Here is an 18,964-nt window from a genome sequence, read left to right as displayed (position 1 = left end):
GGAATGGGTGACGTTTCGGGTCGAGACTCTTGTTCAGTACTTAAGTTCTTGCAATGTAGAGGCTTCTCTGTTGTAGATGTATCACATGTTCATCGTGCTTGCTGTTTACTATTTGGGGTTAGTTTCCATTTCCAAAGTTAGTGCTTATTTTTATGTCAGTAGTGGGTCAGGAAATGAACAATAGTTTTGACTAGTTTTTTTCATTGCAATTGCTCAACACATTACTTTGGGGGGGTTTTTGTGTCATTTTAGAATGCGATTTGAAAATCGGTAATCTTTATAAATTCATAAACTAATAATCTGGTTGCTAATAATTAACTAAATTAAACTGAAAATACAATTGTAAAGTTATTATGTTCAGTTTCATTTTGATTTGCTTTTCACTTTGAGTCTTTCAAAGATTTGTAGTGAAAGTCTTTATTAGTCAGCTGTTTTCTGTAACAGAATTGATAAAGTAAATAATATATCTGGGGTGAAAAGTCAGTCTTCAACAAATGTGCTTAAAATACCTGGAATGTGCATTATCAAAAGGTCATAAGTGACAGGAACAGAATAAGGCCATTCGGCCCATCAAGTCTACTCCGCCATTCAATCATGGCAAATCTATCTTTCCTTCCTAACCCCATTCTCCTGCCTTCTTCCCATAACCCCTGACACAAATACTAAACAAGAATCGATCTATGCTGTAAAAATATCCATTGATGGCCTCCACAGCCTTCAGTGACAAAGAATTCCACAGATTCACCACCGTCTGACTTAAGAAGTTCCTCCTCATCTCCTTCCTAAAGGAATGTTCTTTAATTCTGAGAATTACCTCTAGTGCTAGACTCTCCCACTAGTGAAAACATCCTCTCCACATCCACTATCCAAGCCGTTCACTATTCTGTACATTTCAATGAGGTCCCCCCTCATTCTTCTAAACTCCAGCGAGTACTGGCCCAGTGCTGTCAAACGCTCATCATGTGTTAACCCACTAATTCCTGGGATCATTCTTGTAAATCTCCTCTGGACCCTCTCCAAAGCCAGCACATCCTCCTCAGGTTTGGGGCCCAAAATTGCTCACAATACTCCAAATGCTGCCTGACCAGTGCCTTTTCGAGCCTCAGCATTATATCCCATTATGTTTTTGTATTCTAGCCTTCTTGAAATAAATGTCTGCATTGTGTTTGCTTTCTATACTACCGATTTGATTTGCAGATTAACTTTTTGGGAATCCTGCACCAATGCTCCCAAGTCCCTTTGCCTCTCTGATTTCTGATTTCTCTCCCCATTTATAATATAGTCTACACCTTTATTCCTGCTACCAAAATGCATGACTCCACACTATATTCTATCTGCCACTTCTCTTCCCACTCTCCCAACCTGTCCAAGTCCTTCTGCAGAGTTCCTGCTTTCGTTATATTACCTGCCCGTCCGCCTATTTTCGTATCATCCGCAAACCTGGCTACAAAGCCTTCAGTCCCCTCATCCAAATTATTAATATACAACGTGAAGAGTAGCGGCCCCAGCACCGACCAGTGCGGAGCTCCGCTAGTTATTGGCAACCAACCAGAAAAAGCCTCCTGTACTGCCACTCTTTGCCTTCTGCCATCTAGCCAACCTGCTAACCATGAGTATCTGCCCTTTGATACCATGGGCTCTCATCTTCCTTAGCAGCCTCACGTGTGGCACCTTATCAAAGGCTTTCTGAAAATAAAGTTCTTTAGCAGGAGGAAGAATTCATGTGGCACATTTGATTTAGTCTACATGGATTTTAACAAGATGATCGACTACAGTCTCCTTGGGAAATTGATCTTGAAAAAAAAAAATCCATGGATTGCAAGGGAAAGTGACAGGTTAGATTAAAAGTAGGTTTGATGGTCAGAAGCCAAGAGTCATTAGCAATAGGAGTTTTAGGAACTGGAGGGCTGCATGAAATGGGTCCCCCTAGGCTTTGCACTCGGTCTCGTTTTTGTTGTATCTTAATCACTTTAACATGAGTATGGATAGGCAAGAAGGATCCTGATCATATCAAATTATTGGTTGATACTTAGAAAGTAAATTTGAGGCTTTCGAAGATTGTAAAGCACTGTTTGGTGGACGCAAAATCAAAATTGGGGAAATGTGAGATAAGGTATATGGAGAGGGTAGTTGAGGCAAGAGAGTACATGGTACAAATGTAGAGGGGTATATTGCCATAGGTTTCCAAAAAAAAATTTGGTTGCATGGCTAAGAAGGCATGAGGATTATTTGTCTTCATCAGATGAGACGCATAATTTAAGAGCAGGCATCATGCTAGAAATGGATAAAATACTAAACTGGTCACCACACTGCAGGAAGTCTAATGGCACCAATAAGGTACAGAAAATATTTACAGGGAGATGGCCAGGGTGGGAACTTTAGTTATGGGAAGTGATTGACTAGAGTTGGATTATGTTATTTTTGGAACAAATAAACTCAGCTGAGATTTAATTGAAGTGTACAACATTGGAGGTTCCATCAGAGATCATGATAACCAGAGAAAATGGGCTTAAGTTATTTGCTAAATGGATAAGAAGGAATTGTGGAATTTCTCATCTCATCAGATCTCAGTTCTGAGATCTGGAACTCGCTGTCTGAAAGTTGATGGAGGCAGAAATCCTCATCACCTAAGAAATGCACCTGACTGAACATTTGATGACCCACAACATGCATTGCGAAAGACTGAGAGCTAAGAAGTGGGTGTGACTTGAATAACTGCATTTTAGCATAATATGACTGAATTGAATTGATTATTGATACAGAATCCTAGACCATTAAAATGACCAATCATGTTGAGGAAAATGTATCTAGATATGGTTTGATCAGTGACCAGATTATTATAAACCAATGTCCCCGATAGTTGGAATAGGTGTGCTGTAAATGTCCAGCAATATAATTCATTATATTGTGATTCCAATCGTGACCAATTCATTACTTTACAGATTTATCAGGAACTTTATGTGGGAAATAAGCACAGACCAATCAGCCTTGTAAAAGAATGTGGAAGATGGACAGATCCAAACCCAGTCCACCTAATCTGAATTCCTGTTCATAACCCTGGGTTATTTAGTAAAATCCTAGTTATTTCATCTAAATTTTATCAGCTCAATATTTAAAGTGTAATCCAATTCCTCCAGTGTTTTGCATCTCTGTGATTAATTATTCTGAGTGTTCTATTTCCTGTGAGAAGTACAATGGAGGACTAAGTTACAAATTAATTTTTATGTATGAATTTATTTAGTCAGAAACAGATGTACCGTTAGTCACGAGATTACAGATGCTGGAATCTTAAGTGAAAATCAAAATGCTTGAGAAATTCAACAGGTATGGCAGCATCTGTGAAGGGAAATAGACAAAGCCATTTTGGGTCAGCACCCTTCAGACTGATGGGAGTAAAGGGGAGATAACTGGTAGAAAGAGGCAAAGGGAAGGGATGGGGCAAGAGCTGACAAATGATAGCTAGATCTAGGTAAAGATGGGATGATTGGCCAACGAGTCAAGTGGGAGAGAGCAGGTGGTAGATAGTAACCAAGGCTGGAGGTGATACGTGTAGAAGGTAAAATAATGCAAATAGTGGAATCTAAAAAAAAGTAAGATGAGTGAAATGCAGAACCAAAGGGGGTATGATGGGAAGAAGGTAACAACTGGGGGGTGGGGGGGGGGGGGGGGATGGAAGGGAAATGTGGGGGAGGGGAAGGAAGAAAAATGGGTAGTATAGGGATGGGTGATGGACAAGGAACTGATTGATAGGAGTGGGTGAAGTGGAAGGAACGGTTTGCACCGTGGGGGGGGGGGGGGGGGTAGGATAGGGGAAGCTGGGTAGATGAGAAGGAGGGGGTGGGGATTTACCTGAAGTAGAACACAATCTTCATGCCATTAGGTTGTAATGGCATATGAATATGAGGTGTAAGCGGAATATGAGGTGTTGTTCTTCTAGTTGCTTGTTGCCTCACTCTGGCCGTGGAGGCAGACTCAGTAGAGGAAAGGGAAGGAGGATTGAAGTGGCTCGTAACCAGGTGCACCCACTGGTCCTGGCAGAGAGAGCATAATTATTCGGCAAAGTGGTTGAGGAGTAGTCTCTGGCCTCACTAGTTTAGAGGAGGCCACATCGAGAGCACCAAAAACAATAGATGAAGTTGGAGGAGGTGCATGCAAACTTCCATCTCAGCTGAAAGTTCTGTTTGGGTCCTTGAATGGTGATGGGGGAGGAGGTGTCGAGACAGGTGTTGCAACTCCACTTGTTAAGGTGGAGGCGCAGGCAGTGCCATAGTGAGGCCCACCGTAAATTGGAGGAACAGCACCTCATATTTCGCCTGGGCAGCTTGCAGCCCAGTGGTATGAACATCGACTTCTCCCACTTTAGATAGTTCCTCCGTCCCTCTCTTCCCCTCCCCCTTCCCAGATCTCCCTCTATCTTCCTGTCTCCACCTATATCCTTCCTTTGTCCCGCCCCCCTGACATCAGTCTGAAGAAGGGTCTTGACCCGAAATGTCACCCATTCCTTCTCTCCTGAGATGCTGCCTGACCTGCTGAGTTACTCCAGCATTTTGTGAATAAATACTTCCGCTTGTTAAGGTAGTGCTTTGGAAGGGATGGGGTGAATGGGAGGGAATGAGTGAACCAGAGAGTCATGCAGAGAATGGTCTCTGCAGAAAACAAAGGAGTGGGGGCAGGAAGATATGACTGGTGGTGGGAAGGCTGGAGAATGATGTGTTGGAAATTGCAATGAGTAAAGTATGAGCCCGGAAATGATTTTGGAAAATCTTGTGTGCATTTCAACAACCAAAATCATTTAGTTACATGACAAAATGTTTTGTACATCTTTTTTTATAAACTAGGGTTTAGGTCATCAGAGACGAGCTAACGTTTAAAATATTAAATGCTCCAGCAAATACCTTCGATTTGTACCAGCATCTGCAGTTATTTTCTTATACTTCCTTAAGATTCAAGATTCAAGATTCAAGATAGCTTTATTTGTCATCCAATATTGGACGAAATTCAGTCACCCACAGTCCAACAATAAAAGCATTAAATAGGCATTAGTTATGGTCCCAAAATGTGTAGTCCTTTAACACCTTCCTGGCAACTCTCTGAGATTGTCTCTCTTACATTGCCAGGTACATCAAAGGAAGAACAGGAAAGACATTTCTAAAGGCATTAGTCCTGGTTCCAATATACAGCAGCCCAAGCCCAACAGTCTGGGTTTGTCTCTTCTTATCAGTTAGCACTATTGTGTAGATCAAGAGCAGAGTAGGTAGTACATCAAAGGAAGAACAGAAAAGACATATTTCTCAAGGCATTAGTCCTGGTTCCAATATACAGCAGCCCAAGCCCAGCAGTCTGGGTTTGTCTAGCACTTCCCCACTAGAGAAAGCCCGCTAAAGAAGAATTACGAAGCTACAAAAGATAGTCCTGTATCCCCTCATGCATCTATTATGTATTTAAAGCATTTAACCCTTTCATTCCCACCTCTTATCATTGTGATGATAACAATTACAATCCTCAGTCTCGCAACAGACAAATTAAGAGTTTTAGGCACGACTTTTTTTAGTGGAGTTACTGAAGCACCTCAGTGCTAGTATCTCGGTAAGGTTTAGTGGAATGGGGACCAAGGGAATTCCTTCCTTGCTGCTAGTTGGAACCCAGGTTCCCAACATTCAGTCCCATGTGCCCGTACGGCAAACTCATGGCTCATAGACAGATGGGTATTTGTCCATGCTACTTGGGCCATGGTTAGGACCGTCAGTCAGAACAAGCAACATTCATGCCATTCCTGCGTCCAATCTTCTTGCAGTCAGAGAGATGTATCCAACACGGGTGGTTTTCAACCTTCACTGTTGTTGGAATTGTCAGCAGCACTTGGTATGGTTCGTCCCAGCGGGGGTCGAGTTTCTTGCGATCCCGATTTCTTATAAGTACATAGTCCCCAATTGGACTATTTCGATCTGGTCACCGTCAGGTAGCGGCCTCTGGGACTCCTTTACCTGTAGATGTAATGCTGACAAAATATGGGTGAGCCGCTGAACATAGGTTATCATTTCATCGTTTAATGTGTGTAAATCTAAGGTTCCTTCATAAGTGATGCTTGCTCCCCAGGGGGTTCGTAGAGGTCTACCGTATATCATTTCTGCCGGGGATAGCTTCGTAGCACTATGGGGTGTTACCCTCATTTCAAAAAAAGCTAAGGGTAATACTTTGATCCATGTTTGCCCCATTTCTCCCATTAGCTTGATAATCTTGTTTTTCAACACCTCATTGGCTCTTTCCGCCTTCCCGGATGCCTGTGGGTGGTGTACACAGTGAAATTGCTGTCGGATATTAAAATGTGCACATAGTTCCTTATTAATAGTGGCAATAAAATGGGGACCATTGTCTGAGCTTATGATTGTAGGTAGGCCAAACCTGGGAATAACTTCTCTTAACAACAACGTTACCGTAATTTCAGCAGCATTATTAGTGGTCGGGAGAGCTTCAATCCACCTGCTAAATAAATCTAAAATCTACTAAGCAATATTTATAGCAATGGGCCCTTGGCATTTCAATGAAATCAATCTGTATGCATTCAAACGGTCGTGATGGCATTGGCGTCACCCCTGAGGGTACCTTAATTGGTTTGCCTGGATTACTTCGTTGGCAAATTTTACATTCAGAGACCTGCTTCAGCGCCTCTTGCCGGATTTTCGGGTGCCACCACGTTTCCTAGGTCATGCTAATCATTCCCTCCTTACCAGCATGGGTAAGGGAGTGGATATATGTTAGTAAGACAGGTAAAAATGCATCAGGTACACAAACTTATCCGAGAGGGGTGAGCCAGAGTCCCGTGGTGGAATCAATGGCACAGCCCTCTTGTTTCCATAGTTGTTTTTGGGCATCAGAAGCGTCCCTCTGTAAGATACATACCTCCCCCATGTCTGGCAAGACCCTTCTGTTTGCTAGGACTGTGTTACCCTGGGGATCTGTGGTGAGGGAGAACTGAGCGGCATTTCTAGCAACCCGATGGGCGTGTACATTGCCTTTAGAAATTGGGTTGTCTTTTCTCGTGTGAGCTTCACATTTGATGATGGCGAGTTGTTTGGGGAGCTTGAGAGCAGATAAAAGGTTACTAACAGACTGCATTTTTAATAGGTGTACCAGCGGAGGTGAGAAGGCCTCGATGTTGCCATAATGCACCAAAGTCGTGTGCTACTCCGAAAGCACAGCGAGAGTCAGTGGAAATGTTAATGCATTTATCTTGTGCCAAAATGCAGGCTCTGGTGAGGGCGAACAGTTCTGCCTGCTGAGCAGACACAAGGTTTTGGAATCGTCCTTCCTCCAACACTATTGTAGTTTGGCTAACAATGGAGTAACCGGAAGCTCGCTGACACATTTCAGGGATTATCATGGAAGATCCGTCCACAAACCAGGTTGACTGTGCATTTTCCAGAGGAACCTCCCTCGGGTTGGTCAGAATTGCATTGGCTTGGGCACAGTCATGTGGAGGATCCGTACATGGTTCGGGTGGCTGTGTCAGAAATGCTGAAGGATTAATCGTAGAGCAGTGCTGAAATGTCAAATTGGGGTTGTTCAAAAGAGTCAATTCATAACAGCCCAATCATTAATGCTGTACTGTGAATACGGTGGCTGAAGCCGGAACCTGGCTCAGTATGGTTGCTGGGCTGGGTACAAAGGCATGCATAGGAGTGACAATCTCGTTTATGGCGCGTAGATCCTGAACTAGTCGCCATTCCCTGCGCCCTGGTTTTGGGACTGGGAAGATTGGTGTGTTGCAGGGCAAGCGACAGTGTACCAGGATGTTCTGGTGTAATAGGGACTGGACCAGCTGTTGTATCCCGGCCGTAGCTTCGGGTTTCAATGGGTACTGGAGCACCACGGGGAGGTGGACATCCGGCTTAAGTGTGACCATTACTGGGGTACAAATAGTCAGTCCTACCTCATGCGGTGATGCCGACCATATCTGTTCCTTGTCCTTGTTGTCGGGCTGTGGTTGGTGTCTTAGGATCGTTCCTTCGAGCGTCTGGCATGTTTCCCAATATTCTAGTGTACCTTGGGCGAAATGCTGTGTACCCAACACACATTATCTCTGGCCTGGTTCGGTAATACATCCACAAGATATCCCAACTCCTTTGCTGAATGTTCTGGTTTTACCAAGGCAGTGATGTGTGGAGCCACCAGGGAGGCGTTCTGTTTCCATAGTTCCTCCTCAATCTGTACTATCAGTGCCGTGACTGGCTCTCTAATACACTTCCTTTCAGTTGTACAGTGGGCCGAAGAAGTCACTCATCTCGGCATCCAGTGGGATCATAGACAATAGACAATAGACAATAGACAATAGGTGCAGGAGTAGGCCATTCAGCCCTTCGAGCCAGCACCGCCATTCAATGCGATCATGGCTGATCACTATCAATCAGTACCCCGTTCCTGCCTTCTCCCCATACCCCCTCACTCCGCTATCCTTAAGAGCTCTATCCAGCTCTCTCTTGAAAGCATCCAACGAACTGGCCTCCACTGCCTTCTGAGGCAGAGAATTCCACACCTTCACCACCCTCTGACTGAAAAAGTTCTTCCTCATCTCCGTTCTAAATGGCCTACCCCTTATTCTCAAACTGTGGCCCCTTGTTCTGGACTCCCCCAACATTGGGAACATGTTATCTGCCTCTAATGTGTCCAATCCCCTAATTATCTTATATGTTTCAATAAGATCCCCCCTCATCCTTCTAAATTCCAGTGTATACAAGCCCAATCGCTCCAGCCTTTCAACATACGACAGTCCCGCCATTCCGGGAATTAATCTAGTGAACCTACGCTGCACGCCCTCCATAGCAAGAATATCCTTCCTCAAATTTGGAGACCAAAACTGCACACAGTACTCCAGGTGCGGTCTCACCAGGGCCCGGTACAACTGTAGAAGGACCTCTTTGCTCCTATACTCAACTCCTCTTGTTACGAAGGCCAACATTCCATTGGCTTTCTTCACTGCCTGCTGAACCTGCATGCTTCCTTTCATTGACTGATGCACTAGGACACCCAGATCTCGTTGAACTCCCCCTCCTCCTAACTTGACACCATTCAGATAATAATCTGCCTTTCTATTCTTACTTCCAAAGTGAATAACCTCACACTTATCTACATTAAACTGCATCTGCCATGTATCCGCCCACTCACACAACCTGTCCAGGTCACCCTGCAGCCTTATTGCATCTTCCTCACAATTCACACTACCCCCCAACTTAGTATCATCTGCAAATTTGCTAATGGTACTTTTAATCCCTTCGTCTAAGTCATTAATGTATATCGTAAATAGCTGGGGTCCCAGCACCGAACCTTGCGGTACCCCACTGGTCACTGCCTGCCATTCCGAAAGGGACCCATTTATCCCCACTAGAAGAGTGTTACGTGTGGCTTTGGGATGAATCCTATCGTGAGGGATGGTGGAAGATCTATTGGCCACCACTGTGGTGTGGGGAAATGGGAATATATCATCCGTCTGCTCTGTAGGTGTATTCTGCTGTCAGAGCAGGTGATTCCTGCTTGTAATCCCATTAACAAGTCCCTTCCTGCCAGGTTACATCCGAGGTGTGGGGTGACAGAGAAGGTGAGGGTGCATTGTTCTTGGCCGTAGGTGACCGTGAGGGTTGGGTGAGGGGGTAACACCTTACTTTCCCGTCCAACCCAGAGAGGCGAATTACTTTATCAGACATGGGAATGGCCACGAGGTCCTGATTCAGGGTCGAGGAAGTTGCCACAGTATCAATCCAAAATGGAACTCTGGTATCCCCGAGCATCATGTTTACTCTGGGTTCTTACTCGCTCCCCGATTGATCCCTCTGGATCAATCACTAAGTTTTGCACACTTTCTATTACCTCGCTCATTTCTTCCTCTGGTTCCTCCCATCTGGATGTTTGTTTTTTTGCCTTGCTCCCAATTCTGGGGAGCTTCGTAGCGGCGGAACGGCGGGGTATATGGGTGTTACCACCGGAGCTGCTACAGGCAAGGGTGCCATCGCTGCAGGTGGGGCATAGGGAGGTGGGCACCTCCCGGGATTATCCGAATCCTCAACTTCACTATCAAACAGGGTCGCCGTGCCAGACATAGGGTCTCCTCCGGAGGACTTACCAGTACTGGGTTTTTAAAAATTAACCATCCTCCTGCCTCCTGCCTGTGCCTTAGTTCTTTTCTTTTGTTCCTCTGCCCACTGGCATTCCAGCTGCAACACTTTCCATCCTTTCATAGTGCCATCCTTGTTCCTTAACTCTACCCCTCTCTTACATGCATTATCCATCCAACTCCGATCCCTACTCTCCTCATGCTTCTTCTCTGCCTCCCCTTTCCCATATCAACATCTCTGCCTTTTTAATCGTCCCTACATTCCAAGTTCCTCCTCCTGGCCAGGATTCATCTCCTAAACGTTTTGTCAACTTATAACTTAACACTCTATAATCGTTATTACTTTTAGGATTCAAATAATATGTTTCGGGTTCAAACATATGTTGTACGGGCGTTCCCACGTTACTTTTGTCCAAATTGTTACCCATTATTGCATTGTCTTTTAACACTTACTTAATTGTGAACGACAGGCTTTTTACCTACGGAGCCAATCTGCTACCGTCCTTCTTCTGACGGTCTATAACCCTTGTCGACTTTTTAACTCTATTATCCAATTTCCGACTACTTAGTAGCAAAAACATCTAAATTTACGACAAACTTTTTCAGCTTGCACTGTCCAAATTGCCGACTACTTAGTAGCAAAAACATCCAAAATAGGTCTTACCTTAGTTGTCTGTATTAAGGATCTCGGAGGAAACCAGATCAACCTCTGACGAGGGACCACATATGTTTCCGGGAGCTTCGTCGGGAGGTTGGTCTCAAAGGGTCTGACGAGAGCTCAGTTTTCTCCCCATCCGGTCCCGGTCACTCTGCAACCTCTTACTCAGTCGTTGGTTGATGGTTCCAGCGAGATCCTGCCGACTACGCCAATGTTAAAGTTCGCTTCTTCTTAAAACAGACAACACACAATGGGTTGGGTAAACCAACACAAGCTTTACTGGTCGATCAGCCAGCGGGAGTGTCGGGATGTACATCAATCAAGTCTCCAACCAGAACTTGACTGTCCCGAGCCACCACTCCCCAGAACAAAGACTGGACTGGATGTTTTATACTGTAAAGATCAAAAAGACACATTCCTTAAGGCATTAGATATGGTCCCAAAATGCTGTAGTTCGTTAACACCTTCCCGGCAACTCATGAGATTGTCTCTCTTACATAGCCAGGTACATCAAAGGAAGAACAGGAAAGACATATTTCTAAAGGCATTAGTCCTGGTTCCAATATACAGCAGCCCAAGCCCAGCTGTCTGGGTTTGTCTCTTCTTATCAGTTAGCATAGAAACATTGAAACATAGAAAGTAGGTGCAGGAGGAGGCTATTCGGCCCTTCGGCCATTCATTGTGATCATGGCTGATCGTCCACAATCAATAACCCGTGCCTGCCTTCTCCCCATATCCCTTGATTCCACTAGCCCCGAGAGCTCTATCTAACTCTTTCTTAAATCCATCCAGTGATTTGGCTTCCACTGCCCTCTGTGGCAGAGAATTTCACAAATTCATAACTCTCTGGGTGAAAAAGTTCCTCCTCAACTCAGTTTTAAATGGCCTCCCCTTTATTATCATATCATATATCATATCATATATGTACAGCCGGAAACAGGCCTTTTCGGCCCTCCAAGTCCGTGCCGCCCAGCGATCCCCGTACATTAACAGTATCCTACACCCACTAGGGACAATTTTTACATTTACCCAGCCAATTAACCTACATACCTGTACGTCTTTGGAGTGTGGGAGGAAACCGAAGATCTCGGAGAAAACCCACACAGGTCACGGGGAGAACGTACAAACTCCTTACAGTGCAGCACCCGTAGTCAGGATTGAACCTGAGTCTCCGGCGCTGCATTCGCTGTAAAGCAGCAACTCTACCGCTGCGCTACCGTGCCGCCATTCTAAGACTGTGGCCCCTGGTTCTGGACTCGCCCAACATTGGGAACATTTTTCTTGCATCTAGCTTCTCCAGTCCTTTTATAATTTTATCTGTTTCTATAAGATCCCCTCTCATCCTTCTAAACAGTGAATACAAGCCTAGTCTTTTCAATCTAGCCTATTGTGTAGATCAGGGATCTCCAAACTATGGCCCGCGGGCCACATCCGGCCCGCCATGAGATTTTATCCAGCCCGCAGCAAGCTCTTAGACAGTGGGGACTGGAGGCAGAAGCTGCCCGGCGGAGGCTCACCGGAGAGCAGATCACCACTGACCCAGAGCCAGGACAAGGCGAGAGATCGCAGCGCCCCCTAGAAACTTCTCGTCGCCGCTGTCGCCGTTCAACCTGGGGAGAGAGGGGGGGGGGGGGTGAGAGGGGATAGAGGGAGCAGCACCTGAGACCGGGAGCGCGGGGTGGGGGAAGGTGTTAGCGGAGGCTGCTCCCTCCCTCTCTCCCCTCTCCCTCTCTCCCAGAGCCAGCGATATCTGCGCCGCTCCTCCACTCTCTTCCCCGGCCCCGTCTCCCTCGAAAGCAGTGAAATACGAACAGACACAAGTGAATCTTCCCTCCTCGCCGCTGCCGCTCACCCCAGGGATGCGGGGGTTCTGAACAACAACTACACTTGTGTTTGTTCTTATTTCGCTGCGTTAGAGGGTGACGGGGCCGGGGAAAAGAGTGGAGCAGCGGCGCAGATCTCGCTCTGGGAGAGAGGGAGAGAGGAGCGAGAGGGAGGGAGCAGCCCCCGCAAGTGACGGCGCTCCTTCACTGGACCCTCTACCCTAGTTGGGCCATAGGTTGGAGATCCCTGATCTACACAATAGGCTAGATTGAAAAGACTAGGCTTGTATTCACTGGAATTTAGAAGGATGAGAGGGGATCTTATAGAAACAGATAAATTATAAAAGGACTGGAGAAGCCAGATGCAGGAAAAATGAAAAGAACTGGATTTAAATTCTCTATTTGTCACTGTAGCATTTCAGACTATAAATTTTAGTACACGTTTTTGGATTACTTGTCCATTAATTTAATCAATACACCAATCCTCTTCTGTAACTTTTAAGCAATATTACATTTTAATCTTTGATTAAGAAACTGTTCAAACTTTACTTCAGTCCCCAACTGGAATTAACCAGAGAATCATAATGATACAGTTGGAGCTTGTGCAGTCCATTAAGTTAATGTTTACCCCCTGCAGAGTGATATATTCAGTGTCAATCCTCTGCCTTTACCCTGTAGCCCTGTAAATTATCTTCCCATAATTGTAAGACACACAAAACAACTTCAATATATCATAATATTTGTGGTTGTCATATATTTGAAATGGAAGTTAAAATGATGAACTAATATCAATATATTTTATTTAATGCAGTTCAAGATAACCTGTTGCATTTCAATTGTGACATTTGTTTATTCCGTACAAATATTTTTAAAGCAGCTTTAATTTGAATCAGATTTTTTATTGCATGAAAATAAATATTAGAGTGCGAATTATCAAGTTGTTAAAGATATAATTTGTGTAATGTTTATTGCATGGTATCTGCTAATAATATCAATTTATGTCATGAGATCATTTATTCAGCATGTAAATATGTTCTGTTAATTGTTTCTCAGGAATAGTTAATGAATGCCCTGTTCCTTGGATTTCACTTTATAAGGATCACAAATAAGGTTGAAGAGTAAAAAAAGCCAGTTAAATATTGACTCTTTATTTGGGACCTAATAAAATGGTAAAACGATTAAATCCAATGTCCCTGTTTAACGAGATGTTTTTTAACTGGGGGAGTTCGCATGAGATTAAATAAATGAAACTTCCAAGAATTGTGAGCAAAAGATGATTTTTTGGACCTATCTGCACCATACTACTGCTTAGCTAATATTCTGACAATGTAGACAATTTTAAGAAATGTTCATGTTTTTTAAGTCATTTTGAACAAATATGGCATGTGTTATGAATTGTATACGATGTATCAGATATAGAGTTTTAAATTAGCATAATATCTTTTGTGAAGAATCATATGTCTATATTTTGACACATTTTGTTACTCCACTTAAAAATTAGATCCAAATTTAGTAGATACTTTAACAAACACTTTGACGGTGTCAAAACTATGATCTAAATTTATTATTGCCAATTACGGTTACATTGCCTGCTCATAGGCACAGGAATATTTAGCTTGTTAGTGACTTCAATTTAGTCTTGTCACATTGCCTTTAAATGAAGCAACACTACTTACTAATGGGAAACAAATAGAATATTATTATATGCCTGAGGCAAATTTGAAAAAAATCTCCATTAAATTATGCATAAACCATATGTGCGATTATATTACCCAAAATATTAAAGTTTAACCCTAATTTTTTGGGTCAACAAAAATGCCTTTTCAAGTGTGCAGGCATGATTAGAAGCTATATTTGGCAAATATTGACCAAAATAGATATTTCAATTGCATATGTCTTAAATTATCAATATACTTTTCTTGAGACTACTATTAAATTATAATATTTTATTATAGCTTGCTCTTTAATAAAATTCTTCATTCTTACTATAATCTTGTTGCAGATTACCTGTAATATTTTCAGAACTCTTCCTCCCAGTGACAATCCAGATTTTGATCCAGAAGAAGATGAACCATCTTTGGAAGCAGCATGGCCTCACATGCAGGTAACAAACTTGAGAAAGAATAATAGTACAAAGTTTATTTCCGAATAAACATGTTCAAATATTATTACTTAAGAAAATCAAAAATGTTAGCAGATTTTACATTGCCTATGCTTTACAATAGTATATGTGCATATTTGCCACAGTGCATAAGTGTAAAACCTGGAGGTCAGGCAGCATCTGCAGAGGGAACGGACAGACGTTTCAGGTCAAGACACTTCATCGGACTGATGGAGTAGGGGGAAGAAAGCTGGAAAAGAGCGATGGGGTGGGGCAAAGCCTTGCAAGTGTCAGATGCATACAGGTGAGGGGGGAATGGATGTGATTGGCAGATCTACAGATACGTGACAGGCTAGCAATGAAAAGGAGACAAAAGGCTGCCACATAATGAGAGAAGGCAGGATATGGGTGGAATGGGATAGGGGGAGGGGAAGAGAAGATAAAAGGGAAATATGGGACGGGTTTGTAGTTTACGAAGGGGGCCAAAGAAACAAGGTGACTAAGGTGGTGGTAGATGATGGAGGAATTTGTGCACACCAGGTTGGGGTGGGGGGCAGAGGAAAGAGAGAGAAGGTATGACTTGAAATTGGAGAGTTCAGGTTCATACATAAGCTACCCAGGCAGAATAAGATGTGCTGTTTTATGAGAATGGGAAGGAGATTAAAAATGGTTAGCAACCGGGACCACTAGCAGGCTTTTGGCGGGCAGAACACATGTTCAGCGAAACGTTCAACAAATCTATGCTTGCACTCACTGATGTAAAGGAGGACACATCGGGAGCACAAATGCAATACACTAAGTTGGAAGAGTGCATGCAAATTTCTGTCATGCCTGGAAAAGCTGCTGTGCTCCAAAGATGGAAATGGGAGAGAAGTTGTAGGGACAAGTGTCAACATTGGGTGGCGCCGTCAACGATGGCAGCCTCGCCAACAGTCAGTCTGTCTTTTCGTCTTGTTTGTTATTTTCAGTGTGTTTTAAAAGTATGTGTTAATGTTCTCTGGTTAGTTTTATGTGGGGGGTGGACGAGGGAGTCGGGGGAAACTTGTTTCAATCTCTTACCTTGCCGGAGATGCGATTGTTTTCCGGATCGTATCTCCGGTCGCTTTGTGGCCTAACATCATAGAGCTGGCGGCCTTGCTCGAGACTAACTTTGAGCCCCACCGCGGGGCTGTGGACTTACAATCGGAGCCTGTGATCCCTTGACTGGGATCGACGCTCCAACCGCGGCCTGCGGATTCCAACGTCGAGGACCTCGCAGTCTCAGGGAGAGACTGATGTCGGGAAGCTCCATGTAGCAGAAGGTTCGACCAGCCCCGACCCGGGGTCCGATCGCCAGGAGCGGGGGAGCTGAGATCCCCCCCGATACGGGAGCTTGATTGCCCCGACGCGAAGTGCTCAATCGCTGGCTGCCGGAGCCAAGATTGCCCTGACAATGGAAGGTTCGAGCGCCCCGACCGCGGGAGAACAAAGAAGGGAAGAAGATTAGACATTTTTTGCCTTCAATCACAGTGAGGAATGTGGGGGAATCGCTGTGGTGGATGTTCATGTTAAAAAATTATTAAGTCTTGTGACTCTTTATTGGTATGACTGTATGGCAAATCAAATTCCTCGTATGTTGCAAAGCATACTTGGCTAATAAAGTACTATCATGATTATGATTATGACATCTCCTGTAGTTACAGTGGAAAGTGTACGGGGAGGGGATGTTGGCGGGTTGGATGGAAAGTAATGAGCAAACCAAGGAGTAGCTGAGAGAGTGGTCTCCGTGGAAAGCTGAAAGAGGTGACAGTGGCAAGATGTGACTGGTGGTGGGATCACATTGAAGGTGGCGCGAATGTCAGAAAATTATGCTTTGGATGTGGCGGCTAGTTGGGTGAATGGTGAGGACCAGGGGAGCTATCCTTCCATGAGAGGGGAGGGGAAGCAAGAGCAGAACACAGTGGAGACCCAGGTGGGGGCTCCACCCACAAGAGCAGGGGGGGGAAGCTGTTTTTTCTGAAGAAAAAGGATATCTCAGATGACCTCGAGAGGAATGCCTCATCTTGCAAACAGATGTCGAGGTGACATAGAAATTGAGAGTAAGGGATGGTGTCCTTACAAGAGGTGTGGGAAGAGGTGTAGTTGAGGTTGCTTTGAGAGTCGGTGGGTTTGTAGTAGATGTCAGTCAATAGTCTATTCCCTGTAATGGAGACAGAGGGCGCGAAAGGGGAGGGAGGCATCAAAAGAGAAAATCTAATCTAGTTCTTTGTGCAAGAGCAATTTATGTAAACTTATCCACTATTTAATATATTGGACAATTAAAATAATTTCAATGTAAACTGTCACTTTTTTCCAGCTTGTGTATGAATTTTTCTTGCGGTTTCTGGAGTGTCCTGACTTTCAGCCTAGTATTGCAAAAAGGTTCATTGATCAGAAATTTGTACTTCAGGTGAGTGCCTTTAATTTTATCTTGTTTGCTTGGTCAGTTAACAATTTTCCACTTCTCAGGATCAGATTCTCACTTCCATATTGGGTATTGGCAAGACTAATTTTTGCACTACACCCACAATTAGAAACTTTGCTCCATTTAAGAAGTGCACCACAGCTTGCTACAGGGGTGTTTAGTGTTGTTCCTACTATATTTTCCCATGTCCTATTTGAAACTTGTGTAGCAACAGTAGCAAGGGAAGGATGACGTTTTGTTTTCTACAGCAGCAGCATTGGATAATCCAGGTATTAATTATAACAGTTCAACAGAGTTCAACAGAGCTTTATTTGTCATTCGGTACCAAGGTACCGAACGAAACTACATAGCAGTCACACACAAAAAAGAACACAAGACACATGACCCCAACACAAGCGTCCATCACAGTGACTCCAAACACCCCCTCACTGTGATGGAGGCAACAAAACTTCCACTCTCTTCCCCACACACACGGACAGACAGCTCGTCCCCGACCGACCCGCACAGTCCCCGCAAGGGGATGGAAGTCCCCGCGGCCGAGTCGCACCGGGCGCTGAAACGTCTCGCGGCCGAACCGGGCGATGGAAGGCCCCGCGACCGAGCCGTGCACAGCTAAGTCCCGCGGCCGAGCCGCACCGGGCGATGTTAGGCCCCGCGGCCGAGCCGCACCGGGCGATGGAAGGCCCCGCAGCCAAGCCGCACCGGGCGATGTTAAGTCCAGCGGTCGCGCCGCACCAGCGATGAAAAGTCCCGCGGCCGAGCCGCGCCGGGCGATGTTAGGCCCCGCGGCCCGGGCACTGTTAAGTCCAGCGGCCGAGCCGCACCAGCGATGTTAGGCCCCGCGGCCGAGCCGCACTGGGCACTGTTAAGCCCCGCGGCCGAGCCGCACTGGGCAATGGAAGGCCCCGCGGCCAAGCCGCACCGGGCACTGTTAAGTCCAGCGGCCGAGCCGCACCGGGCGATGGAAGGCCCCGCGGCCGAGCCGCACCCCGCGCCATGAGGAGGAGACCTAAAAGAGAAAGGTTTCCCCCACCCACACCACCACCCCCCACACATACACAACCAAAAAAAACAAAAAACCATCCCAACACCGACACACAACAAAAAAGGCTTGGATTTAGTGTTTAACACAACGGTTGTCCAAAGGTATTTCCTGAATTTTCATTATCAGTCAGAATCTGAAGCCGGAGATAACATTCCACCTAGAATCCAAGATGTGTGTTAACAAGGTGAAATCCAGGCCATTATGATTTAAATAACATAAATTATTCATTTGTCTCCAGTAAATATTGGGTCACTTTTTAGCTCCAAGTACAACGATAATGAGTCTTAGATCTAGTGGATTGTGGACACAATCAGGTATCTTAAGAGGTCATTAAACACAATTAAAAACAAAGTGAGTGTGCTCAGACCTCTAAACTGATACTCTTCAATATTAACTGTGCAAGACTTTAAGTTAAAATATTTAATTAGTAGTTCTCCAACATCATGAGATCCTTGGTGTGTTGTGCTCATTCTGGATTTTTAAGCTAGTTAGGTTTTGTTTAATTTAATTGCCTACAGCATATTAAGTAGAATACTGTATTAAGCAGAATGGTCAATAAGATAAATATCTGGTGAGTGCTTGTTGCTAAGGATACAGTATTATGAAAGGCAAATTATTTGTAGATGATGACCTGAAATGCTTAGCAGCATGGAGATTTTTTTCTATAAATTGGGTAGCAGGTACATTTTTAGTAGTACAATGCTCTTTTTATTTTTTCATGTTGCAAAGATAAAGTCCTGTGAGTATTTTACATTTCAGACATTTTCCATTCACGCTTTTAGGGAAGAT

General features: G+C 44.5%; 1 protein-coding gene across 2 annotated transcripts in view; it reads left to right on the top strand.

Moving 5' to 3' along the window:
- ppp2r5a (protein phosphatase 2, regulatory subunit B', alpha isoform) overlaps positions 1 to 18,964 on the top strand; it is a 103,068-nt gene that overhangs the window by 38,719 nt on the left and 45,385 nt on the right. For both annotated transcript variants that reach the window (XM_078404776.1, XM_078404775.1), the window contains 2 exons: positions 14,589 to 14,690; positions 17,023 to 17,115. In XM_078404776.1, coding sequence (XP_078260902.1) covers positions 14,589 to 14,690; positions 17,023 to 17,115 — 195 coding nt within the window. The remainder of the gene's footprint in view (positions 1 to 14,588; positions 14,691 to 17,022; positions 17,116 to 18,964) is intronic.

Source organism: Rhinoraja longicauda, chromosome 9 (genome assembly GCF_053455715.1).
Source record: "Rhinoraja longicauda isolate Sanriku21f chromosome 9, sRhiLon1.1, whole genome shotgun sequence".
NCBI lineage: Eukaryota > Metazoa > Chordata > Chondrichthyes > Rajiformes > Arhynchobatidae > Rhinoraja > Rhinoraja longicauda.
This window is presented reverse-complemented; position numbering and strand designations above follow the sequence as displayed.